At 42.8% G+C, this 27,499-nt stretch overlaps 1 protein-coding gene across 2 annotated transcripts in view; it reads left to right on the top strand.

Moving 5' to 3' along the window:
* The window catches only part of Dner (delta/notch-like EGF repeat containing), a 315,461-nt gene that overhangs the window by 242,370 nt on the left and 45,592 nt on the right, over positions 1-27,499 (top strand). For both annotated transcript variants that reach the window (NM_001399331.1, XM_039084678.2), the window contains one exon: positions 4,912-5,136. In NM_001399331.1, the coding sequence (NP_001386260.1) occupies positions 4,912-5,136 (225 nt within the window). The remainder of the gene's footprint in view (positions 1-4,911; positions 5,137-27,499) is intronic.

Genomic DNA, 27,499 nt, shown 5'->3' with positions numbered 1-27,499 from the left:
GATTAAAACAGAGACTGAAGGAACACCCATTCAGAGCCTGCCCCACAGGTGGCCCATACATATACAGCCACCCAATTGGACAAGATGGATGAAGCAAAGAAGTGCAGACCGACAGGAGCCGGATGTAGATCGCTCCTGAGAGACACAGCCAGAATACAGCAAATATAGAGGCGAATGCCAGCAGCAAACCACTGAACTGAGAATAGGTCCCCTATTGAAGGAATCAGAGAAAGAACTGGAAGAGCTTGAAGGGGCTCGAGACCCCAAAAGTACAACAATGCCAAGCAACCAGAGCTTCCAGGGACTAAGCCACTACCTAAAGACTATACATGGACTGACCCTGGACTCTGACCCCATAGGTAGCAATGAATATCCTAGTAAGAGCACCAGTGGAAGGGGAAGCCCTGGGTCCTGCTAAGACTGAACCCCCAGTGAACTAGTCTATGGGGGGAGGGCGGCAATGGGGGGAGGGTTGGGAGGGGAACACCCATAAGGAAGGGGAGGGGGGAGGGGGATGTTTGCCCGGAAACCGGGAAAGGGAATAACACTCGAAATGTATATAAGAAATACTCAAGTTAATAAAAAAAAAAAAATGTAAACCCTAAAAAAAAAAAAAAATGAAGAAATAACAGTACTCATGGGGTTTATGTGAGTTTTAATAGTATTTATTTATATATTCTATTAATATAGAGATATATATATAATCATATACATATAAAATAAACATATAGTTCTGAATTAATATGGTAAATTCTTTGGAACAATGACAGTACTTCTGAATGCTTGTATGATGTATGAGCTAGAAAGGGTTTAACAGACTCCTGTTGAGCTTGTGGAGAGATGTTCTTCTGGGCGATTCCTGAACCTCTTCCCACAGCTGTCATCCCAAGAGCTCACCCGCTTTGCCTTGCAAGGTGGCCCAGTAACTGCATGTGTTTAAAAAGCTGTGTGTGGCCATCTCCTGATTCCAGAAAATACCCTTAGCCGTGTTCAGGGACATAGCCCTGCGGGAGTCAAAGTTGATTATGTTCCAGAGATTGCCTAACAGTCCAGCTTCCCTTCAGTTTTCCTTCACACAGTCTCTGAGTATGCAAAACGGAAAACTCACAGCTTAAAGGAATTTGAATCCAACATTTATTGAGCACTATCTATCCTTATACTAGTAGAAGTCTATACATTTTGTAGGTAAAGGAAATGGAACCCAAAATGCTGAAATGCTTTGTTCCAGGGTCAGGCAGAGAGATTCCAACTTATTTTTCTTTTTTGGCTTTTTGGCTTTTCGTTCCTGGTGTTAGAAAACCCTGTTCATGTTCTGTGAGGAAGGTCATGTAGAGGGCGGCTGAGGAAGAACTGAGTCATTTACAAAAGGATGTGTTATATGAATAAGAAGATAACAATGGCTTGAGCAACACAAGGAAATGCAGAGTTTACTAGTTAAAGCCAGAGAACTTTCAAAATTTGGTCTCTTCTCCCTTTTGTTACTACATGTTTCAGCTGTCCAGCCATCTAACTGAACTGATAACCCTGACTGCAGAACCTTCTCTTGTAATCGATACCAGTACCACCCACAGGGTCTCTGGCAGGAAGATGTGGCTGCTTGGTATTGAACAGTTAGTATTTGAAAGCCATTATACTTGTATTTAAGTTCTATAGTAAATCCAAATAGCAGATATCAGCAACATCTGCATTCCACAAAATGCCAACACAAGCCAGCTGGATGTAGTACTGGGTCTCACAGATTAATAGGCAGAGGTGGTCATTGAACTCAGTTCTTCATTTTGCATTGACTTTTGGAGACAATAGTCAGTTTCTGTCCTCTGCATATGAATGTCTGGTTTTCTCAGCAGAGTTTATCCTGCTTGGGAGATGTTCTGGTGCCTTTACTGAGAATCAGTTGGTTCTCAGTTTGTGGCTTTGGTTTTAGAATTCCTCTTTCGTTTAATTGGACTGTGCTTCTAAGTGCCATGCTGTTTTGGGTACCATGGCTCTGGCCTGTTTCCCAGAGTCAGGTGCTGTGTCATGTCTAGCATTGTTCACCAGGTTTGAGATGACTTGGGCTACTTGGAGTCTTTGGTGATTCCATATGATTTTTAGTTTCTGTTGACGTTGGTGGCGTTCTGTGTCATTGGTATTTTGATGGGGACTGCATTGATCTGTAAGTCACTTTGGGTAGTAGAGATACTTTTAACAATATTAGTTTTTCCAATCCATAAAATTGGAGGTTTTTTTAAAAAACTTTGGGTGTCTTTTAATTTCATGAATGTTTTATGATTTTCTTTTGTTTAAAAAATTTCATGCAGTATATTTTGACCCCATTTTCCCCCATTCCAACTCCTCCCAGATCATCCCAGTCCCTCTTTCCATTCAACTGCATGGTCTTTCTCTCTCTTCAAAATACCAAAACCAAACAACAAAAGCACAAACAAACAAATGGACAAAATACATGGAGTCCATTTTGTGTTGGCCAACCTCTCCTGAACCTCAGTGAGGCCTGCCTTGGAATTTGCTTGATACCTGGTGACACTCCATTGAAGAAAACAGATTTTGCCTCTCCCAGTAGCTGTCAACCATCAGTAGCTTCTTGGTTAGGGGTGGGACTTGTGTCCACTTCCTCTACTCAGTGCTGGGATTTTATCCGGCTTGAACCTTTGCAGGCCCTGTGCAGGCTCTCACCATCTCTGTGAGTTCATTCACACATTAGCCTTGTTGTGTCTGGAGGACACTGCAGCTCTAACAAACTTATTATTCAGTTGTTTGGAGGGAAAACCTCTTCTTTTCATTTCTGTAAATAAAACCCTGAGCCTCTGTCCGACCAGTAAGACTTGTGGGTTGACTCGATCAGTTACTTTCCCAAACCTATCTCTTCAGATTAAGGAAATAAGAATTACTTTATCAGTGTCACACAAAGGGCCAAATTGGATCTTTAATAACTCAAATGGCCATAGTGCATTTTCTAGATTCAAATAGGGAGAAGTAATCTAATTCTGTTTTAGATAGTTCGATTTTTTTCCAAGTAAATTGTTAAGTAAGGATACTTTATAGTGCTGTCATGTGTTGTTAAGTTTTTAAGTATCTTCTTTTCAATCACAGTAGAATGGAATTCATGAAGGATAGAAAAATATCCCACTTTAGAAGACTCTTTGGAGAATTCAAGCATCATCAAAATTGATTAGATATTATATTTTAGTTTGATTTCTAAAATTTAAAAGCTAAGAGTAGTTTATAAAAATGTTGAACATCATTTAATTTTTTTCTATTTCTACTCAGAATGATTCCAAGCTAATTATGCCCATTTATGAGTAGTACTTCAGATAATTAAATCTGGGGATATTTTTGTTGATTTTATAGACTCACTGTATTCTTGACAATAACTATAGAGTTGCCACTATCACTAAGGAATTATGTGTGAGTGTAAGTAAATATAAACTACAACATGGATAAGAAAAGTAGAATGCCCAAGGAAAAGTGTGCATGAGTAACATTATTTAATTTTTATTTTTAAAATCGAAATGCTTATCAAATTTTCAAATTCGTCTTGAAGTCTTAAAACAAGCTTAAGTTTATATCATTGCTAAACACATACTCCTGGGTGACTGAAGAGAAGTACCCACACTTATATGTATATGTAATTTTTCAGCCTGAGAAACGCCAACTTATGTATACAGAAAACAATAAAAAACACTTATCTGATAATCTCATTTGAAATTAAAATATGCTACAGCTTTACATAATATTATATCATAAAGTGTGCTGGTGTGCATAATTTCTAGATTATAATTCATTCTTCTAAACTGCTCAACTCAGCGGTTTCAGCAAATCCATTCAGGTGTGCAAGTCTCGACAAGGACCAGTGTTGAACATCTCCTTCAACCCAGTGGACCACCCATGCCTGTTCTCAATCTCTCCTCACTCCTCAGCCACAGCAGACACCTATCCACTTTCAATATTTCCATGCATTCTTTTCTGAGACATTTTTACTAAGTGGTATGCTATACTATGTGTGGTCCTCTGGATCTGCCTTTGTTCTCAGGGTCATGCTTTGGTGACTCACTCATCCCAGGGCGTATGCTAGTGACTATTGCCAAGTGGCATTGCACAGTATGACTAGAGGGTGCCACATCCCCAGAATCAATCTTCAAAATATTTTATACATTTGTAGAGTATCCATTGAGTTGAACATCTGAATACATTTATTAAAAACACGGACTCGTACATTTTGGAAGGATGAGTTATGATCTGTGCATTATACACATCAATGTGATGTGTGTTTTCAAGGAATTGAATTAAGACATGATACAGGTGGGCAAGATGTCTCATTATTTTATCAAATTTACTTATTGTTTTTCTCTTATACAGTTAGTATTAAATCTTATCACATTCTTAGGGAGTCATTGCTTACTTATTTTTGGCATCTTTCAGATAGCATACATATAACATAGACACATGCCATGTGCACATATACAACATACAAAGTACATCCAAGCAGTCATATGTTCTATGTTTCAGCAAGCATAGATCATAGAATTTGCCATTTTAACATATGGTTACCAAATCTAAGAGGAACAGTATTTCAGGTCTTAGTGGGCTGTGACAAATCTTAATTATTGATGCAAACATATTTAAGTTTTCAAAAACAATTATTCTTTGAGACAGAGTCTCATATATCCCATGTGTCCCGAAACCTTGTACCTGTAGATAGCCTTGAGCTTCTGAAGCTCCTGCCTCTGCCTCCTTAGTCCTGGGAGTATAAGGCCTATATTGTTGGTTTACTCAGTGCTGGGGATTGAATTAAGGGCTTAGTCCATGGTAGGCAGCTTCCTCTACTTACTGAGCTGCATCTCTAGCCCTTTAAAAGATTTCAGATGTTTTAAATGTTCTAAAATGTGAAAGCCCTTCTGTGCTTCCCCGCAGGGTACTTCGGCTCGGCTTGTGAAGAGAAGGTGGACCCCTGCATGTCTTCTCCATGCCAGAACAATGGCACCTGCTATGTGGATGGTGTGCACTTCACCTGCAGCTGCAGCCCGGGCTTCACAGGGCCTACATGTGCCCAGCTTGTGGACTTCTGTGCCCTCAGCCCGTGTGCTCATGGCATGTGCCGTAGCGTGGGCACCAGCTACAAGTGCCTCTGCGATCCAGGTTGGTTCTCCATGTAGACAGCAAAGCTTGTCCTAGAAGACTTGGTAGTTGGTCTTTGCATCTGAGCAAAGGTCAGCCTGCAGAGTGTGATACGCATAGAAGTGAATTCCTCTCGGCTGTGCCTGCCTACCTACTCTACTGACTTACTCTGGGTAGAGCTTTAAGCATGCCTTTTCTTTGACCCATGGGCCATTCACACTCATCGTGAGAAAATTAGAGAGCACAAGAAGGTGGAATGAAGACTTTCAAATAGGACTGAATCTTCTAACACAATTTTAGTGTTCAGAGAAAGCACAATGCAGTCTGTTTATTATTTCCCTCTCTATTAAAAGCCTTGCTACCTGTGCAAGCATGCCACACCTGTCTTCTTCTGTAAACATTCAATAGCGTCCTCACTTACTTTCCCAAAATCCTTTGCATTCATGTTACCAATATATAGACTGCAGAAGTCTTGAAACCCAGAAGTCAGAGTGATGCCTGATTCTCATTTATGTTTTCCAGTCTACTAGTGTGTCTGCAAAGAGTGTGTGGGGAGCTCTTTCCTTCTCTCATTGCCCTTATGCCCATGTTTCTACCCTTGCATGAGTTAAGTCTCTATATTACTTCCCAGCAGCACAAGTCCCCACATGTGACCCTGAGTGAGTCTAGCTAGTACCTGCTTTAACTGACCCCTGGCTATGCTCAAGTCCTGGGATGCCTGTTCTATCTCTCTTCAGGGATTGAGCTTGTCTCTCCTGAGTTCCAAAATCATCCACAATATCATTTTCCTCATCTTTGCAATGTGGCGCAGTGACATTCCTCATAGAGGTATTGTGTTGACATACTGCATCTACATTGCTGGTCCATAGAGGTTAAGTAGCCTCTGGACATCCTACCCATTTTAGCATGTGTGAGAACACTCTCAGTCATGTTTGCACAACGATGAGATCGTCTGTGGTGCATTGCTCCAGATGTTTCTCCATCCTTCAGTGATATGTGATATGCGAGTGACTGTGACAGGCGACACTCTCCCCCAAGCGGTGAGAGAATTTTGTATGTGTTTCCATAGATTTGAATCAACAACTTTACCCCTGGACCATTGCTGACTAAGGGCAGTCTTCCTGTGTTCTTAGCTGGAATTGTTACATTCTTGGACCTTTCCAGGCAACATTTACCTGGATCTCCTATTGACATTCACTCTCTACTTGTGGCCTCTCCCACATTAGAGAACCCGAGCCCAGATTCCAGCCCCACTGCTGCTGGCTCTAAGGCCCCAGTGCCTGGCTCAGAACTTCCAAAGGCCTCATCTCATACTCACAAATCAATTAAAAGTGTTACTGGGAAACACAGCTAAGCTTTCGAAAGGTGACGCAAAGCTTTTTGCACATAGACTCTTCCTTCTCTGATTTTCTAAGTGGCTGATATTTTGCCAAGTTCTCCTTTCTTCTATGCTCTGCAGTACAGAGGAGGGGCTGTTTAATCTGCTTGGTAACCGTGTTAGGATTCTCCAGAGAAGCAGGAGAGACACACACAGAGGTTTATTTTAAGTAACTGGCTCATGCAATTGTGGGGACTAGCAAGTCCAGAATTCGCTGGGGAAGCTGGCAGGCTGCAAACCCAGGCACAATGTCTGAGTTGTGCTTTGAGGCTAAAACCCTTCCTTTGCAAGAACCTGAGTCTTTGGGCTTCAGGCTTCCAAGAGGTGGGGTGAGTTCCATCAGCTCTACTCAGAGACCAGTGATGCAAGTTCAATACCATCTAAGAGAACATGCCTTTCGAGTTTCATTATGTGGAGTAACATGAATCCCTCCACTAGCCAACTAGACAGGTGTGAGTAATGATGACAGTAATATTTGGGGGTTCCTTGTAAACCTTGAAGTGAAGTATCCTTACTTCCCTGTGTGATGTCTCTTTCTTCTCTGGGTCTGTTGACCTGCCTCTCCTGGAGGGCCTGTTCTTCATGGGTGGGCACCCAAGCCCATGGGCATCGCAGTTGAAAGCTGAGGAAGGAGGTTGAGCAGGGCTGTACCATTCCCCACATGGAAAGCATATCACAGGACAGTGTGGTGTGTGCAAACCAAACAAGGTGCCATTATGCTGAACAGAACCAGGTCCCCCTCATGGCATGACCAGGGCTCACTGTGCTCAAGCTTGCTGAAGATGTCATAGTACCAGTTGTCAGGAACAACTGGAAGTGAAATCTTGCTGTCAGGAACTTCTCCATATTCTATTTTACCTGCCCCAGAGAGCTTTTCTCCCTATGAGCTTCTCAGAGAATACAAAGCAAGACAGGCCAGAAAATAGCCTCATTTTCTCTCCAGAATTATTTTCCTTCCTATGCATATTAGTTCATATTTTTAAATTTATAAGTGAAATGTAGTTATTCTGTCTCCGTTTCTCTGTGTTTGTCTCTCTGTCTCTGTCTCTCACTATGAACATGAAAACATTTACAGAGCATTCCTGGCCCTCAGTTTCCTCTTTGGGTAAAAAGCTGTAGGGAGGATTCAGATTCAGTGAAGTCCCTCTGTTGGTGGTGTGTTGAGCTACTCTTTCAAACCTTTCTTACCATTCAGGGGGTTTCCAATAGCATCATTTGAGGCACAGTGGACCGAGACCTCTCCCATTTATATTTTACTCTCTTCTGTCTTTTCTGTTAAAGCTGCATTCGTCTCCATGTGAACACTTAGATCACTAGTCACCTGTGGTCCAGCACTATCCCCATGTAGCCGTGAATCCCACAGAAAACATCTTCTATTCCATAATACCTCCATCCGTTATGCAGCCTCCAGTGGGGTCCTGGGATTCCACGAGAGCTCACTCATCAAATTTGGAACATCCAGTTGCTTCCACAGGGAATACGCTCCCAGATGGTCACGTGACCGAAATGCAAAAGGCCTTTCAACATCTGGCAGGAATTTACATTTTTAAGAAGTGAACATGACAGGTCTGTGAATGGGAAATTTCTCGTCTTAATTTTTATTTTTTTTTAGAGCATGTAATTGCTTTACCACTCGTTTGCATAATAGTTGAATCTTGTAAGACTGGGTGAAATTGGGTGTCTGGCTGCAGAGGGGAGGGCTGGATCGTCTTTATAGAGAGCAAACAGATCCTGTTTCATAAATGGCAGCAGATTGAAATCATACCAGATTGGCAATTAGTTCTCATCTGAGAAAGAAAAAAAAGATAAACACGCCATTCTCATTACCGCAAATGAGATGTGTCAGGTGTCTGATTTTCAAGCTTCAATTTTAGCTTACTGTTCCCCTGGTTCCTGATGGTGTTTCAATACTAAATAATAAAATGTCACCACTCAGTAATGGCTGAAATATCAGCTTCCAGTGACAGTTTTAAGTGACAGGCCACTCATTCTGTAAAACACTGCAAATTGAAATCTCCCAGAGGCTGGAGAAGCGAGGCCTTGGAGAGGCTGCATATATTAGGTCTGAACGTGCCAAGGGCACACTGTGGCACTTGCTGGTGGTGCCATGACATCTTAGGACTCTTGTAGAGCAGTGACATCTTTTAGATGGTATTTTAGAGAGTCAGTGCTGTAGAGGACCAGTACTAGATGCAGTGGCTGACAGGAAGGAACTGGGTTCAGCTCTCTTTTGCCTGACTTGGGCCTCTAATGCATTTGAATGAGGACTCGCCACTTACTTGTCAACACTGCCACTGCATATATATATATACATATATATGCATCAAATTAAATTTTTACGAATAATATCTCTCATGACAGTCAACTCAATGCCAGCCAATTAGGCCCCTAGATCTAACTGGGTGTTAGCTATATTTGCCAGCCAATTCTTCACCACTAAGGGGCCAGCAATTGCATGATGTCATCCAGATGGAGATTGAAAAGCAAATGAATCAGACTCGTTCCAAACAAAATGCTTCTGCTATTGGCTTAAAAAGCCATACCATTATAGGACTCAGATACTATTTTTTTTCCTATTTCACATTCGCCTTACCTGTAGGTAGGCTGCATCTCTGGGTGGCCTCTGAAACACAACTGATATTGCTTCCTACTGTGATATTCAGTATTCTGATAGCGGCAGGCCTGAGCACATCAGTATTCTGACAGCACCGCCTGGAAACAGAATAAAGATAAGACTTAATGGTTAGGGTATTCATAGTGTGAACAGCAACAAGGATAGAGAGATAGGAAGGCATTTAGCTCACTAATGAGTGTCTGGATGCACAGATTCCGGAATGAGTACAGTGGACAACTTTATCTTTGTTAAGCAGGGAACTTCCTCTGGTTTACTGGGATGAAGACAGTTTTTGTATTGACACACTGTGATCTGCTCTGCTCCTTGTTCATGAGCGGTATAGATTGTATGTGAGAGCTATGGATTGTGTAGGTACACATCTCAGGCCCCCAGTCCTTTGACACTTCTGTTTCATACTCCAAAATGTAGTGCGTGTGTGTGTGTGCGTGTGTGTGTGTATGTGTGTGTGTATTTATGTGAATGTGTGTATATGTGTGTGTATGTATGTATGTGTATATATGTATGTATGTGTGTATGTGTCTGTGTAGGTGTGTGTGTATGTGTATACATGTGTATATGTGTGTGTAGGTGTGTATGAGTGTATGTGTGTGTTTGTGTATATGTATGTATGTGTTTGTGTATACGTATGTGTGTGCATGTGTAGGTGTGTGTTTGTGTGTGTGTGTAACCATCTGGTCTAAAAGAAGGAAGGAAGGAAGGAAGGAAGGAAAGAAGGAAGGAAGCCTTCTTTACTCAGATGCAGAGTCATCCATGGAGATCTGCCTCACTATTTATAACCTGTTAACACCAAAAAAACCAAATCAAAACAAACACCCACAAATAATCAAAAACAGTTTGAATCTCTACTTGGAAATGCTGACGGAACTAAGTGCTTGGGAGAACAGCCACCGACATCTGAAGCTTGCCTGGCACTTGCAGATAGATTCTTGGACTTGTTAGGAGCTGGCTTAGTGCATGAGGCATGGAGTCCTACTGTCTCCTGTTGGACAATGGGACAAGCATGAGGATATTAAGTGTTACTCAGAGGCCATGGCAGAGTGAGACGAAATAGGACCATATCCGAATTTTGTCTAAGACATTAAGAGATAAATATTATCATCCCAGCTATTTGGGGTGAGGCAAAGACATGAAAATCACAAATTCAAGGCTTACTTGGGCAAACAACCTCAGTTTCAAAAAGAAACAAAACAAAACAGAAAAAAGTGAAAACAGGGATGAAGATATTTATAGCTCAGTGGTAGAGCACTTGATTGGCAGGCCAGGCATGAAGATGTAGGTTCAGTCTCCAGCAATAAAACAACGCCAAGGTAACCATGCAACAATAAGATGTTCAATATTATCATTGCTCAGTTTCTACTGTCAGCGCCATTCCCAGTTTCTTCCTCACCAGTTGCATGCACATACCAAATTATCCAAGGATTAAAGAATTGCTTCCAACTTGCTCATGACTCTCTGTGACTAAGGTGATTAAGAGTTAAGGGCCAGGGGCCTGGACAGGGCTTTGTAAGAAAAGCATTTCTTGGTTCACCAAATCTTTACATCAGGAGACCCGTGGCTGCCATCTCTCTGCCCTTGACTCTACTAGACCGGGATGAAACAAAGATTTGAATGTAGTCAATAAAGACCTCAGGGTAAATAAAATCAGGGTTAAACGGTCATCTTCATTCTTTGAGGGTGATACTGACTGAAAAATGAAAAATTTAGCTGGCGTTCTTAAATGTTAGTTGTCTTTGTAACTCCCTCAACTGAGCGCATGGAATTGCAAGCCACATGGACTTGCTCTGGGGATTGGGGCAGTGACCTCAGTGACCTTGCCCAGGCTGAATGTGCCTTCATTTGCTTCCATCTCTGAAACTTACTCCTTCCAGTTGTTGTGACAAACATCTGACCTGTCTTCTCTTCAAGAAACCAAGGTTTGTAGAGTTGGATGCCCAGAAATAAAAGTGACAGAAGCCTCATTTTAATCTGCATTTGCTCAACATTACATCCCCACTCTTCATGAACAAAGGTTTGACTTACTGAAAGTTAAGAAACTTATACTCCTATTTTAGTTGTGACCTTGGCCTCTTACTTTGGCTGAACAATCACAAGGACAAACTCTCAGACTCTTCTGTCTTAGCACTTAACCTGAAAATATGTACACCTGGCTTAAGGTTGGACTTGACCTAGTGTCAATGAGTGACTCTTAGTAGAAGTTCTTACATCCAGGCACAGAGGTGTCCAAATCTAACATGACATGGAATAGAACACTTGTGAATGGATAGGACCCTTTTCCTGACTTCCATCCTGTCTTTGAAGACCCATCCGTATGCTGCTTGGTAATCGATGCCAATGGATGTTGGATTGGGAATTCATGACTGCATTTGGTCTGATGTGTGCTAGGTACACTTAAGTAAAGGAGCCTTCCTTTCTGTGACTCAGAGCCTGCAGACACAGCCACCCGACAGACAGATGCACTGCCCTATCAATTCTGGGAATTTCTCTTGATTGGCATTTCTCACTTCTAGGGTCCTTGATATTCTTAATTTTTCTTGCCTGCTAAGTCCCTGAAAGTCTTCTGCATTGGTTATTGGGAACCACAGACTCCCTTGATGTGTATCTTTTTTTACAGTTTTGAAATGTTCTTTTCTCTTCCTACTTTTGTTATTTTTAGTTTTCTACCTTGAAACAAGCTTTGATGTCCTAAGCTTCCCACAGCAAGTCTTCTGTAGAAATGACTGCCCATCTTGTCAGTGACAGTGGCTCTTCTGGACCTTGGAACGTCATCGTTGGAGACCCTGCAACTATGGGTGTCATTTGTGACATCCGTCTTGTGATTGATGATAACCTGATCCAGAGTCCACATTAGACTTAGAAAACAAACATGAATACTCTTCTGCATGCCCTGTTTTTCCAGTCCTCTGGCTTTAATGTACTTGAAGATTCTTTGGTGATTTGAATTTGTACAAAGACGAGGACCATGCCCTGCATTTCTCCTCTTGTTCCTTACCAGGCCCATTGCTTTTCGATTTTAAAGCTCATTGTGGAAGCTGATGCTTTTACAAAATTGCCTCCATTTTAATGAAGATTCAGAGCAGTCAAGTTTGCCTGGGAAAGATTGACACATAGCTCCCTCCCTCCCTTCCTCCCTCCCTCCCTCCCTCCTTCTTCCTTCCTTCCTTCCTTCCTTCCTTCCTTCCTTCCTTCCTTCCTTCATTGATTGCTTTTTTTCTTCTTTTATTCATATAGACCAGTCTGAGCTCCATGGTGATTATAGGACACTGTGCCTTGCCCCTCTCACCCATTACTCCCTGTACGACACCACAGTTATCTTTTTAAAATTCCATTTGGCTTCATAGGAATTGACTAACAGATCCTTAAAAAGATTTGTATATTGTAATGTGTGAGTGTTTTGCTTGAATGTATGTCTGTGTACAGCATGCCTGCCTGGTGCTCATGGAGGTCAAAGAGGGCACTGGGTCCCTTGGAACTGAAGCGATGGATGGATTTGTGCAGCCCTTTGGGTGCTGGGAATCGAATTCACATCTTCCTCTGGAAAAACAGCCAGGGTTCCTAACTTCTGAGTTCAGCTCCTGGACTTTAGTCTTAATGACACATTTCATATCATTTTTACCATTCCAGATCATTTTTTTGTAAAAAAAAAAGGATTAGTTGATTTTTTATTTTATGTGTGTGAATGTTTTGCCTACATGTATGTATGTTCACCACATGTATGCCTAATTCTTGTGGTGTCAGAAAGGGCATTGGAACCCTGGAACTGGAGTTCAGGACAATTGTGCACTGCCATGTGGGTGCTAGGAATCAAACCCAGTCTTCTAGAAGAACACTAAGTGATCTTTACTAAACCATTTCTTCAACCCCAGATAGTTTTAATGGCACAGATTAAAAAAAAATCAGAAGGATGGAGAAGCAGCAACTGAAAAGGTCTGGACTAAGGAGAAAGTGGGGCCCAGGCTGCGGTTTTAGAAAAGCTCTTCTTAACCAACCACTCCCTAAAATCGCCTTCCTTTCCTGCCAGTTCCTCAGCACTGGAACGCTTTTCTGTCGGGGTGGTCTCACTCCTTTAAGTTAGGCATTGTTCCTGGAAAACAAAACCCTTGTATCAGTCATTGCTGCGAAGCAAACCACTGAGAAACTTGGCTGAAAGTTGCCATCCATAATTTATTTATAATTCTATGGGATGACTTGGGGCGGGCTTAGCTGGAGTCTCTTCGTTTTTTGCTCTGGACAGCAGGGCCAGCGCCCACATATGCTTTTGTGATTAGCTGGCAAGTCAGCTGATCCTGAGTGACCCACTCGTACTGTTTGGCTGTAATCTGGAGTGGTGGGGTCACAGGACCAGTATCTTGAGTGCTGGCTGGCTTCTTCACTTGACAGCTGGGTATCCAGAGTAGGAGCAGAGGACTAGTCCTAATATAATGCACTTTTTAGTTTTAAAATCAAGGGCAAAATTGCATCTGTTTCTTCTGTGTGTGCGAACCTGTGTGCCATAGTAGATGTGTAGAGATCAGAGGCCAGCATTCGAAGTCAGGAACCTGCCATCAAGCCTTAAAGTTGAGGCACCTTGCTGGCCTTCCGTGAACTTTGTACAAGTTGCCGCTTCCGGTTTGCAGATGTTCCATTTGCCTGGGATAGTCTCAGGGTCAGATCAGCACACATTACATGCACGTGCACATGGGCATGCACGGACATGCGTACAGTAACACACACCTCATAAAATATCCCCTCTATAAAATAAACTTTTGGAAGAAAGGAAGAAAAACAAAACGGTTTTCTTTGGTTCCTTGAGAAGAGGTTTCAAGGCTAAGGTTAATGGGCATCCAGGAACCAATTCCTGTTCACCCCTCCCAACTCTACATTGTACTTTATCTCCTGCTGCCTTTCTTTATATTTACCAACCACATGCTCTCCCAGAGTCTGCAGTCAGAAACAACGATGTCCCTTTGAGCGTCCCTGCTTTGTGACTTCTTAGACATGTGTGTGATGTCTTGTGTGTCTTTAATTCAATATTGGCAATTGGAGCAGAGTGCAGGAGGGCTCGGTGCCAGTTTACTTAAATTTGAAATTTTCTTTCAAATCCAACTACCTAAAGGCAGTTTTGTTGGCTGAAATATCTCTATGATAGTCTTTAGCCAAGGCTGTGCCTCTGAAAGTCAGATATAGCCTGTCTGAGTTTCTGGCCATCTGGGATGGTAGCCAAACTGGGAGGAGCATGTTAACAAAAATGTTTATAAAGGAGTGAGAGAAATTTCTCTGGTATTTAATGTCATGGGTTTTTTTGTTGTTTTTTGCTTTGTTTTGTTTTTTGATTGCACACATTTACCTGGGAATGACAGGGGAAATAGTATATTCAGAAGGAAGGAGAAGGAGAAGGAGAAGGAGAAGGAGAAGGAGAAGGAGAAGGAGAAGGAGAAGGAGAAGGAGAAGGAGAAGGAGAAGGAGAAGAAGAAGAAGAAGAAGAAGAAGAAGAAGAAGAAGAAGAAGAAGAAGAAGAAGAAAAGAAGAGGAAGAAGAAGAAGAAGAAGAGGAAGAAGAAGAAGAAGAGGAAGAAGGAGGAGGAGGAGGAGGAGGAGGAGAAGAAGAAACAAAACATAGTCAACATTATAGATTCCATGCACCAAAATGATCTGAATAACCCTGATCCCATTTTACTTTCCATCTCACAATTCTGTGGCATCAAGCTATATGTCAAGAAGCCAGTTCTGACAGAGCCCAGGGAATACCACAACCTAGTCACAGAACGTTTCTTAATTTTTGGTTTGTAAAAATGACTGCCTTACTTTGTAATTTCCTGACAATATTCTTTTCAAGAGGGGGTGTGTTCTGGAGTCACAAAGCTGAATTGGAAATACTTCAGCTTCCGGATCTGGCCCTAGGTGAGCATCTTCTCATTCTGAGTAGGGACTATGCCACACAGTTGTTTTGCTCAGTTTCTCTGATAAAACACACTCACAACGGACAACTTAAGAGGGAAAGGCTTACTTTAGCTCACAGTTCCCTATTGGCAACCACCACTAAGGGAAGTCTAAGACAGCAGTTCACACCACAGCCACGGTCAAGAGCAGAAAGGAGTAAATGCTTGGTCCTCAGCCAGCTTGTGCTCAGCTGGTTCCTAGGAACTGGTGCCCCCCACAGTGGGTTGGGTCTTCCTATGTCTGTCAGCTACCTTAGTTTAAGACAGTCACCCACAGACAAGTACACAGGCCAACTCACTGTGGACATCATTCACAGATACTCTCTCTACAGGTGATGCTGGGTGGTGCTAAGGTGGCAAGTCAAGCCGTTCATCACACCAGTTGTACATCAAGAGGCTTGGGCCCCACCTTGAGAGTTTTTGAGGTCTCAGCAGAACCCAAGAACATGTATTATAACACCATTCCCAGGTAAAACTGTTACTTGGGGATTGCATCATGAGAACCAGTACGGCCGTGTGCTGAGTGTAGATAGATTGAAGTGTAAGGGCTGAGTAGCTCACACCCCAAATTCTTGGGACTAAATACGTTTCAGATTTAAGATGTCTTTGGATTTCGGAATATTTGCAGATATATAATGAGAAATCTTGAGGACAAGATCCCAGTCTAAACACAAAATTCATTTATGTTCATACTTTTAGAGCAGACTAGAGATAACCTTATATAATATCTTGTAATAATTTTGTGCACTTCTCCTGTAACCCATCATGTGAGGTCACATGAGAAATTTATGACTTGTGCTCTAATGCTGATTCTGAGAATATTCCAAGTTTTGGGGGCATTTCAGATTTCAGATTTTAGTGTTAGGACTGCTCAAACTACTGTTAAGGCAGTAAATTCAAACGAGCTTTAATTGTGAAATAAATCAAACATTTGAAAAATGCTTTAATCCTTCACAATTTGTGTATACACACATATACACAGACACACACACATCGGACACACACACAGACACACACACACAGACACACACACACACAGACACATATACATAGACACACCGATACAGACAGACACACACAGATATACACACATAAGGCACACACACACACACAGACACACACACACAGACACACACACACACAGACACACACACACAGACACACACACACAGACACACACACAGACACACACACACACACACAGACACATACACATAGACACACCGATACAGACAGACACACACAGATATACACACATAAGGCACACACACACACACACACACACACACACACACAAATACAGACATACACATATAGACACACACAGAGACACAGAGACACAGATAGACAGACACACAGAATTTGTGTGGATACCTCATCACCTGGTTCCTCACACTGCAACCTCCATTATCAGTTCTCTATGTTGATCCAGCTTCTTTTTTTTTTTTTCCGGAGCTGAGGACCGAACCCAGGGCCTTGCGCTTGCTAGGCAAGCACTCTACCACTGAGCTAAATCCCCAACCCGTTGATCCAGCTTCTTAGCTGGAATACTACTCAGTCAGAAACTTCTAGCAGAAATCTTCCATATTTGATTTCTCCATTGTCGTTGCCTAAACTTTAAGCCAAGCCATAGCAGAGTCATCTTTCAAGTCATTTTGTACAAGACAGTCTCATCATGGTATCTACCCAAATCCTCCTTTGTTGGCTACACTTTGAGGTATCTCCGTTGAACAGTGATCTTTACAGAGTTCATAAGGTGAATGGTTTGCTTTACAATGAATGCCATTCCTTGCAGACGTCCAATACTCAAAGGATATACTGGTGAATTTGTTTGTGAATAGAGATAAAGGAATATCTGAGTATCTAGTTTCATTATTAACGGGAATAGTATTCCTTCTTTAAATGCAGTTTGCTGGCTGGATCCTTTTCTTCTGGTACCACATATTCTTTTCATAACAGGCATCTTTTTATGATACCTCTGTGACTAAATTTTTAAGAAACCCCTCCCCCACGTAGCCAGTGTAGATCATCGTAGCTAGAATCCACCCTCTAGTGGCCAAAAGCAACATGAAATTCATGAGGGAAAGAAAAAAAAACTATTGCATGTATTTCTTTTTTGTATGTGACTAGGTTGTAACTTAGTTAACCTACGTTGCCTTCAGGAAATCCTGAGAGAAGGCTTTTCGATCAATGTTTACATCAACATCTTACCAGAACAATTTTCAAGATGACAATCAAGTTTAAGATGAATCACCTTTACATCTACATGTGCTTCTGGGAGGCAGCTTCACTGCAGAACTCACGGTGACTTCCAGTGCTCTTTGTATCCACACTGGGCCATCTACACGTCCTCAGCGGTGACATCTCCGACATGGCTCTTTGTCCTGACGTGTTGTGTTCTGGGAGGAGAGTGCTGTTTGCTACCACAGACAGATCGCTGCTGGCTTGCTCTAGCACAGTGCTGTCACCATTTCCCCCTCAAATATGATTTACAATCTATACGCTTAATCTGGAGAAACTTCTGAATTTTAAACCAAACTTCCCTACTGATTGGATAGTATGATTTTTGTTTTGAAAAGCGTTTTCTTTACCAGTAATGCCTTCTAGAGTGATGGTTGCTCCCTGTATCCGAATAAGGCTTTTCCTTCTCTTTATAGACTTGGGTAATTCTTTCATCCTGTGTCTTAAGTCCTTACTGAAGTCAGGCCTTGTTTCATAATTTCCTGTCGTCTTACTGTCCAGTCAGGGATTAGCCATAGAATGTAGTCATCGTTTCCCTTACAAGGCAAACCACTATTTGAATTTGTCCTACTACGTGCATGATATCTAGAAAGTGTGGATGATAATATCCTTCATTATACAAATAGCATATGTCTGTTACAGAAAATTAGAAAATGTGGACAAGTTTATTTAAGTATATTAAAGCAAATCATTGTCAGTTTTGGAAAATGTTTTCTCAGGCATTTTAATGCATATTTGATCAAACCACACATATGGAAAGGAAAAAAAGACTCTTCTGCCTTTATGAATGCAAAGGTTACTCTGCCCTATGACTTCATTTTTTTTTAGCAAATTTAATTCACCCAATTTCACCAGACGTCTTCTCTGTTTACTAATCTGCATCCTAAGGAGCAGAAAATGAACCATTGTAAAGAGAAAACAAAGAACTTGGGTTCTGGTGTTTAGCAGCGAGTCCAAAATTCTACTTCCAAGCAGGAAACCAGACCCACCCCTGAAGATACTCTCAGGGGATGCTGCTGTGGAAAGGTGGGTTTTGAAAAAGTCAAAGATAATCACGTCTCCTAGTAGGAAACTCCTGGCCTTTGCTGCTAGTTTGAGAGCTGAGCCACCCAGCCAGGTACAGTGGAGTGCTGAGTTAGTATTGTCTTTTCTTTTTCAGTAGGGGTGGGGGGCAGCCTTTGCTGCCTATGTGATGTGATCTTTTAGAGCAATAGAATTTTTGAATATATTTTTATTATTAAATTATTTACTTTACATTCCAATTTCAGCTTCCCCTCCTTCCTCTTCTCCCAGTTTCTCCATATCTCCTCACAATCCACCCCTCCTTCCTTTCTCAGAGAAGAAGCCTCCTGTGGATGTCAACCAGCCTTGGCACGTCAAGTTGCCATAAGACTAGGTACATCTTCTTCTATTGAGGCTAGACAAGAGAGCCCAGTTAGTGGAATGGATCCAGAGGCAGGCAGTATAGTTGGAGACAGCCTCTGCTCCCACTTTAGGAGTCCTCATGAAGTCCCAGCTGCACAACTGCCATATACATGCAGAGCCTAGGTCCATTTGATTCTTGTTTCTTGGTTGGCAGTTAAGTCTCTTATGAGCCCATATAATTGATTCTGTAGGTTTTCTTGTGGTGTCCTGGATCCTCTGGCTCCTTCCTCCCCCTCTTGTACAGGATTTTCCAAGTCCACTGAATGTTCGGCTATGGGGCTCTGTATGAGTTTCTTTTAGTTGCTAGGCGAAGCTTCTCTGATGGCAGTTCTGCTAGGCTCTTATCTGCAAGGATAGCAGAATATTAATGATGTCAGGAGTGGGCTCCCACTCATGGCATGGGTCTCAAGCTGGACTAGTCATTGATTGACCCTTCCCACAAACTCTGCTCTTTTACCCCCTGCACATCTTGTAGGCAGGACAAATTGTGGGTCAAAGGTTTTGTGGCTGGGTTAGTGTTCTCATCCCTTCATTGGAAGTCTTGTATGGTTTAAAGAGATGGTCCAGTCAGGCTCCATATCCCCATTGCTAGAGGTCTAAGCTATTAGGGTCACCCTCATAGATTCCTGAGAGTTTCCATTATCCCACCAATGCCTCCTTCCAATCCAGTTGTCTCTCTCAGGACATCCCTCATGCCTCATACCTCCTGTTAACCTCCTCCTCTCCCCACTTCTCTTCCTAGACTATTAGTCTAATCTATTTCCCCTTCTAAGTAAGATTCAAGTGTCCACCTTGGTCCCTCCTTGTTATTTAGCTTCTTTGAGTCTGTGGTTTGTAGCATGGCTATCCTGTACTTTGTGACTAATATCCACTTGTAAGTGAGTACATTCCGTGTTTGTCATTCTAGGGCTGGGTCACCTCACTCAGGATGATCTTTTCTATTCCATCCATTTGTCTGCAGATTTCATTATGTCATTGTTTTTGCTAGCTAAATAATACTCCATTGTGTAAATATTCCACATTTTCTTTATCTACTCTTTGGATGAGCCAGCTTCTGGCTATCACAAATGAAACTGTCATGAACATAGTTGAGCAAGTGCCCTTGTGGTATGGCGGATCTTCTCTTGGTTCTATGCCCAGGAGTATTATAGCTGAATCTTGAGGTAGATCTATTCCGCAATTTCTGAGAAATTGCCGAATTGAATTCCAAAGTGACTGTACAAGTTTGCACCCCCTCCAGCAAGGGAGGAGTGTCCCCCTTGCTCTACATCCTTGATATCATAATCTGTCACTTGAGTTTTTGGTCTTGGCCAGTTTGGTCTAAGCCATTCTGATGGTGTAAGAATCTTACATTTGATTTGCATTTCCCTCATGACTAAGGATGCTGAACATTTCTTTAGGTGCTTCTTGGCCATTAGAGATTCTTCTGTCAAGAATTCTCTGTTTAGCTCTGAATCCCATTTTTTAGTTGGGTTATTTGGGTTGTTGATGTCTAGTTTCTTGAGTTCTTTATATATTTTGGATATCATTTCTCTGTCAGATATAGAGTTGGTAAAAATATTTTCCTTTTCTGTAGGCTGCCATTTTGTCCTTTTGATGGTATCCTTTGCCTCACAGAAGATTTTCGGTTTCATGAGGTCCCATTTATTAATTTTTGATCTTAGTGTCTGAACTGTTGGTGTTTTGTTCAAGAAGTTCTGTGCCAATGTGTTCAAGGTAAAAATGGCTACCCTACCAAAAGCAATCTACATATCCAGTTCCCGTCAAAATTCCACCACAATTCTTTACAGATGTTGAAAGAACAATACTCAACTTCATATGGAAAAACAAAAATCCAGGTTATCTAAAACAATCCTGTGCAATAAAAGAACTTTTGGAAATATCACCATCCCTGAACTCAAGCTGTGTTACGAGCAATAGTAATGTAAACTGAATGGTACTTGCATTAAAAACAGACAGGTTAAAAAAAAAAAAACAGACAGGTTGATCAATGGAATCGAACGAAGATCTAGAAGTAAACCCATATACCTATGGACACTTGATTTGACAAAAGAAGTCAAAACTATACAACGGAAAAAACGAAAGCATCTTCAACAAATGGTGCTTGTCTACCTGGATGTCTGTGTGTAGAAGAATGCGAATTGATCTCTATCACCTTGCACAAAGTTCAATTCTAAGTGGATCAAAGTCCTCAACATAAAACTGGACGTACAAAATCTGATAGCATTAGAATCTTCTAGCATTCAGATGTGCAGAGTTTTACCGGTGTGTGAGAGCCAGGAGCAGGACACCTAGGTTTTCTGTTTAGATAATATTTGCATCTTGGGCCACATGGTCACACCGCAAATGGATCAGGTGCTTATTCCGCATCACAGACTGCTATGTGCATCCCTTTGGTCTAAACCTTATGGGTAGGGTCAAGGGCATGACATCTTGATGACAGATCAGAAGCCTCTTCCTATTACACATGTCCTTTGTTGTTGCAGATTCCCATGAGTGACCTTCATGGAAGATGTCAATCACTCACTGGGACTTAGCTGCAATCACACCTGGTGGGCTAAAAGTCCTCAACACTCGGCACTGACATATAGAAAAATACGGGAGTGGTATCAAGTACCATTTTATTCACAAACGGTAACTTGGGAACCAGGAATCCTACAGTATCTGAACACCTCTCAAACTCAGAAACTCCACCCCCCCTGCTTTATCTGCCTCTTTAGGTGGCCCTTCAAAGACAGTGCCTAAGGTTCATCATACCAGGAGGTGTTACAGATCTTTAGAGCCCCTGACATTTCTGTGGGGCACTCTGCTCCCTGCCTGCTGTAATTTTGTCATGTTCTTGATTAATTTCTGTTCTGTCTTATCACTCAGGGCTTTTCTATCTGTTTTCTTTTGGCCTGTTTCTGACTTCACCTTGACATCTTCAGTGTCCTTGTGCCCCTGCTCAGCCCTGTCCCTATGCATCCTAGGTATCTCTCCCCTCTCTCCCATGCTCTGATGGTCCTCCAGCTCTGGCTTCTTGCTTTTACATAATTTTTTTATTAGTGTGTGTGTACACTTGGGTACACATGCCACATCATCTGTGGGGGTCAGAGGAAAGCGCCCCTACCTGTGCAGCCATCTTGCCAGCTCTACTTCTCTCATAAGCTGTAGCAGGATCCATCTCTTTAGCATCTCTGTTGAGGTTTTGGCAATAAATTCGGCAAAACAATCATGGAAACAAACTCATTGTTTTCTTAAGGTCATTTCTGTCTTTCTGAGAGAAACTGTTAGTTCCTTTTGCTCCCTTAAGGTTAGCTTCTAGAACCTGCTTTGTATTCATTCCTGCGCCATTACTTCCTTCAGCCTCTTCCTCCTAATGAGATGTGACTGTGTTTGCCAGTTGTAGGACAGAAATTGGCCTGAGTAAATGTCCTCTCTTACAGCCCTCTGAATGATGGTGCAGGAATTCAGTATAGAAAAGGCAGGAGCCTGGTATGACTCTCACACTCTTTCCTTCCCACCCTCAGGCCATATCCATCATGGGTACTTTTGGTTTACCTTTTAAGTAGCTTAGCAATGCTTGGGCACCACCGGCATCCTTGTTAGAATCCTGTGTTCATTCTGGCAGCCTCGTCAGTGGTCTCTCTCATACCAAGGTTTTGAAGAGATGATCTCTGCCTGTAAAGTGTAGGCATTGCCCAGCATCCCCCAGGGCTCCCTGCCACCAGTGAGTTTCACAGGAATTTGAAAGCTCACAGTCACTTCTCTGAACATAATAGGATTATGTCCCCCATGCTTACACCTCTTAGCTACCATGGGTGGAGTGGAGGATTTGACCTCCTGGGAACTGGCCTAGACTTGAATCCAAGCCGTGGATGTTCACGTTTATCTACTCACCCAGAAAAGAGGGAAAACATAGCAAGACCTTAAAGAAACCTCTCTTTAACTCACGCCTCATTTACTGCAGCTTGACTACAAAGTAAAAACAGGTAAAACGTAGCTCTTTCAAGCTGCCTTTGCCCTGAATTCGGTTGGAGCTGGGGTCTGAGCAGCACGTCTTGGCCTGCTTGGCCCGAGCATATGGTTGCCGGGATGGGACAATCTTGCCAGGTTTCTTTCTTTCAAGCAGCACGAAGCACAGATCGCCCCCTTCTTCCCCCAAGGCAACAGGAATGGATGAGTTGCTGGAATTTGTCACACAACGTGTGAGAGCCATCTGGCTACAACTAGAGCCTCAGGATTTTGGATCTTTCAGAGGGTGACAACGTGATGGCTCGGGCGAGGAAAAGAACTAAGGAGTAAACAGTGTAGGCTGCAGCCATCTTCAATTGGTGTTTAACTGATGGGAGCCTGTGCGGGGAGGAGAGGAACTGGCAGCAGGAGGTCCTGCTTCCCAGCGGAGCAGCAGGGGCTTCGAGCCCTCTCTTCTTCTGGTCAGAGCCCACCACATCTGTGTCGAGCTACTGAGCTAGTCACTCATGGTGGGCTCTGGTCTTCTTGTCTGAAAAGCAGGTGAAGCCCTTCCTGGAAAACACTAGACTGTTTGCTGGAGTGGATGAGGCCAGAGCACCCCTAGTTCTCAGTGTTCTCTATTAGGTACAGCACCAGCAGTGTGTGTGTGTGTGTGTGTGTGTGTGTGTGTGTGTGTGTGTGTGTGTGTTCATTAGAGGGATTTGTTAGATTGGCTTGTACAACTGGAAGATGGATAGTCCAAAACAGCCATTTTGGAGCATGCAGGAGAAGCAGAGAACTCACTGGCTTCATTCAGTTCAAAGAGCCACTTTATGTAGCCCCACACAGACGCTGAAGGTCTAGAAATTTCTTGGAGGGTTCACTGGTGTGGACTGCACTAAGACATTGAAGAAGTTGCAGTCTGATGTTCATCTTGTCCTTCAGTGGCAGGAACAGTAAATTCACGTTCTTAGGAGGAGCTTGCTTGTAGTGGCTGGCTTCCTATGTGTGACGGTTTGAATGAAAATGGCCTCCATAGACTGTGTGTGTCCATAGACATAGTTGAATGCTTGCTCACCAGGAAGTGGAACTCTTTGAAAGGATTAGGAGGTGTGGCCTTATTGAAGAAACTATATCATTGGGTATGGGTTTTGAAGTTTTAAAAGCTCCCTCTTCTTCTTCTTCCTCTTCCCCCTCTCTCCCTCTCCCTCCCTCCTTCCCTCACCCCCCCCCCCACACCCATGGATCAGGATATAGCTCTCAGCTATTGCTTCAATGCCATATGCCAACATAGTCAAGGACTAACCCTATGAAACTCTGAGCAAACCCCAATTAAATGCTTTTTTCATATGAGTTGCCATGATCTCTTCACAGCAATAGAATAGCGACTAAGACACTGTTTCCTTTTACACCCTGTAGGTCCTCTACCTTAGAAATGCTTTCAATCACATTTGGGCCAGTCATTTTCCTTCAGTTATTCTTTTCCTCGTCCACCTTCTCTGACAGTGTCCTCCTGCATGCATGCTTTACTTATCCTGGAGACATCTCTCAATACAGTAACTCGATAAGAGTTACTATTACGTTCAGCCTGGTGGCAAAACTACAATAGATGGCCCCAGTACCTCAGACCCAGCAATCGGGGCACTCGCTTACTCGCACCCTATTTCCATTGTTTGGTGTGAATTTAGTCCTCTTGGTGAAACAGCTTTGCCAGGGAGGGTCACTCAGGGGTGATATAACCAGATTTCAGCGGTGGATGAAATTTGGGGACTGCCAATAAGTCTCTTCTCTGATAAATTTCATGTTTACATTTTGTAACAGTCTGAAAACCACATGTACTTAGCTCATTTCAAATCATCCTCACCTTGTATGATTTATTGAGGATGGTGGTTCTCACATTCTTCTGCCAGACAATGACTGGAAACACTTTGGTCATTGTATCTGGAGTAAGAATGCTAATTAAATCCAGTGAGCAGAAGTCAAGGGCGTGCCTGACACTTCACAGTTCATGGGAAAGCACCCGACAATGAAGCTTGCTAGGTTCCAAAAGATCAATGCGGTGTCCTGTTTTCTGCCTCCCCCACTTATATTTGAATATATTTTGAGTCCCCAGCAGATGGCCTGATACCATGTACTACACTCTTTCTAAATGATCATCTCTCAGTGTCTGCAGGGTACGGTTCCAGCATACATATATTACATCCAAGATCTGGGGATACCCAAGTGCTTGTAGGAAGTGATAGTGTATTTGCGTACGATCTATGTGCCTCCTTTTGTATGTTTAAACCATCTCTGGATGTTTTATAGTTCCCAATGTTAGCATTCCCAATAAACACTATGTAGTTGTTTTGTTGTATTATTTAGGGAGTAAAATGAGAAGAAAATTCTGTATATCTTCAGTCGAATACAACTTTTCTTCCAAATAGTGTTCAACTATGGTAGGCAGAGTCCCTAAATTTGCAACTTACAGATTCAGAGACTGGGTAGTTCCATGGGGTTCGGCATGGTACACAGGCGTGACTCATGTCCCATACAGGATGAAGAGAGGTGATGTGGGACTTTATCATGCTACTGAGAAGGGCATGCGATTTATACCTTTCTGTCTAGTTCTGTAAATTTCCATGTAAATATTTTAGGGCATAATCTAATGTGGGCCAAGGAAACTGCAAAAACTAAAATTTGACATACGGGGAGAGAGTACTGCAGAGGCATGATTAGGAAACCCTAAATTGGGATGTTATAAACTGAATTATATGCCCCCCCTCATATTCAGGTTTTGAAGTTCTGACTCCAGTGTGATTGTCTATGATTGCCCTAGAGGTGATTAAAGGAGCTAGGGAGACAGCTCCCATGTAAAATGCTTGCTGTGGAAACATGAGGGCCTGAGCTGGAAGCTCAGAACCCAATCGATGGCTCACACAGTTCTAGGGATTGAGATGGATGGATTCCTGGGGTTTACTGACTAACCAGATAACCCTGTCTCAAAAAACAAGGTAAGCAGCATTGACGAATGATATCCTAGGTTGACTTCTGGCCTTATATATGTAAACATGTGCACTCTCATATATGCATGCACATGCATGAACACATAATACATGTTTAAGCATGTGCATATGCACACACACACACACACACACACACACACACACACACACACACACACACTATTAAAGTTCAACCAGGTCCCAAGGGTAAGCCTGCAGTGCTGTAGCTATAATGAAATACCTCAGCAGTGTTCACAGGCAGAGGAAAAGTCTTGTGGAGACACAAGTAAAGCTAAGAGGAATCAACCCAATGCCCTTGGTCTTGGAGTTCCATTTTGCGGAACTATGAGATTAAGTTTCTGTTATTTAATCGATCTAGTCCGTGCTGTTTCGCTATGGCTGCCAGAACAAATAGTCACACTAGGCCATGCGTTTTGGGACAACATGGGGAGATTGGAAGAGCACTTAGGATTTATGACATTGATAGTTTCTTTACCCCTTTGACTCTTAATTTCTCCTCTATGAATTGGGAGGGGTTGTGTCCCCCTTTTGTGCTGGTGGTGGTGACTTGTTTTTGGGAAAGGTCTCTTTAGGTCTAGGCTGGCCTTGAACTCACTGTGTAGGGTCTCACTAGGTCTAGGCTGGCCTTGAACTCACTGTGTAGGGTCTCATTAGGCCTAGGCTGGCCTTCACTGGGTAGTTGAGGATGACTTTAAGCTTCTTAGATCTTCCTGCCTCTGCCTCTCCAATGTTGATAGTGTGTACCATGCCTGCTGATCGATGCGGTATTGGGGGTGGATCCAGGGCTTTGTGCATGTTAGACAAAGCAGCCTACTAACCGAGCTACATACTTCCTTTTGGTTAATGAAGATTCAACAGCACACACAGCAAGGGCCTGTCTTAGTTATTATTCTATTGCTGTGAAGAGATACCAAGCTTGCTCACGACAGAAAGCGTTTAATTGAGGCTTGTTTACCATTTTGGAAGATCAGCCCATGACTCTCAAGGTGGGGGAGCATGGTGGCAGGCAGACATCGCAGTGGACCAGTAGCTGAGAGCTTACATCCTGATCCTCAGGCATGAAGTAGGAAAAGAAAATGGGCCTGGTGTGGGCTTTGGAAACCTCAGAGCCCGCCCACAGTGACACACCTCTTCCAAAAAGACCACACAGATTAATCCTTCCTAAATAGTCTACTTACTAGGGAGAGAACATGTATAACCCTATAAGGGCTATTCTCATTCAATGACCACAGGGCCTGACACCAACACTACTGGACTTTGAGAACCTTGCAGGTAGAGATCTTGTTATATAGCCTTGTGAATGGGGGCTCTGGGGCTCCTAGAATGTCCTAGGCACACGTGAGCTGTAAACAGGATTTTGGATCCAGTCAAACTGTGATGATTTGGTAGATTTCCCATCCAGGAAGCTGTTGGCATGGTTGTGAACGCTACAGCTACAGCTTCAACCTCCAGGATTCTGTTGTGGTTGGGGAAGAAGTGTGAAGAACTCTGCTGAAGATTTCAGACGGTGCCAGAGCATGAGACAGAGATCAGTTGAGTGTGGGGGTGGTGACTTCACATTGCAAGGCTGAGGAGATGACTTGGTTGAAAAGGGGCTTGCTGCACATACTTGAGGACCAGAGTTCAGATCCCCAGCACTCATAGAAAGAGCCAAGAACAGCAAACAGCAGGTATCTGTAGCCCAAGCATTGAGCGTGTAGGCAAGGGCAAGACAGGCAAATCTCTGGAGCTCACTGAGCAACCGGTATAGCTGATGCTGTAAGGGCTTGCCTACCTGCCTGTGCGCATGCCCTCCAGGTAGGTGTTCTGCCTCATGACTCTCTGCTTGATTTTCCTGAGACAGGAACTCTCAC

This window comes from Rattus norvegicus, chromosome 9 (assembly GCF_036323735.1).
Source record: "Rattus norvegicus strain BN/NHsdMcwi chromosome 9, GRCr8, whole genome shotgun sequence".
Taxonomy (NCBI): domain Eukaryota; kingdom Metazoa; phylum Chordata; class Mammalia; order Rodentia; family Muridae; genus Rattus; species Rattus norvegicus.
This window is presented reverse-complemented; position numbering and strand designations above follow the sequence as displayed.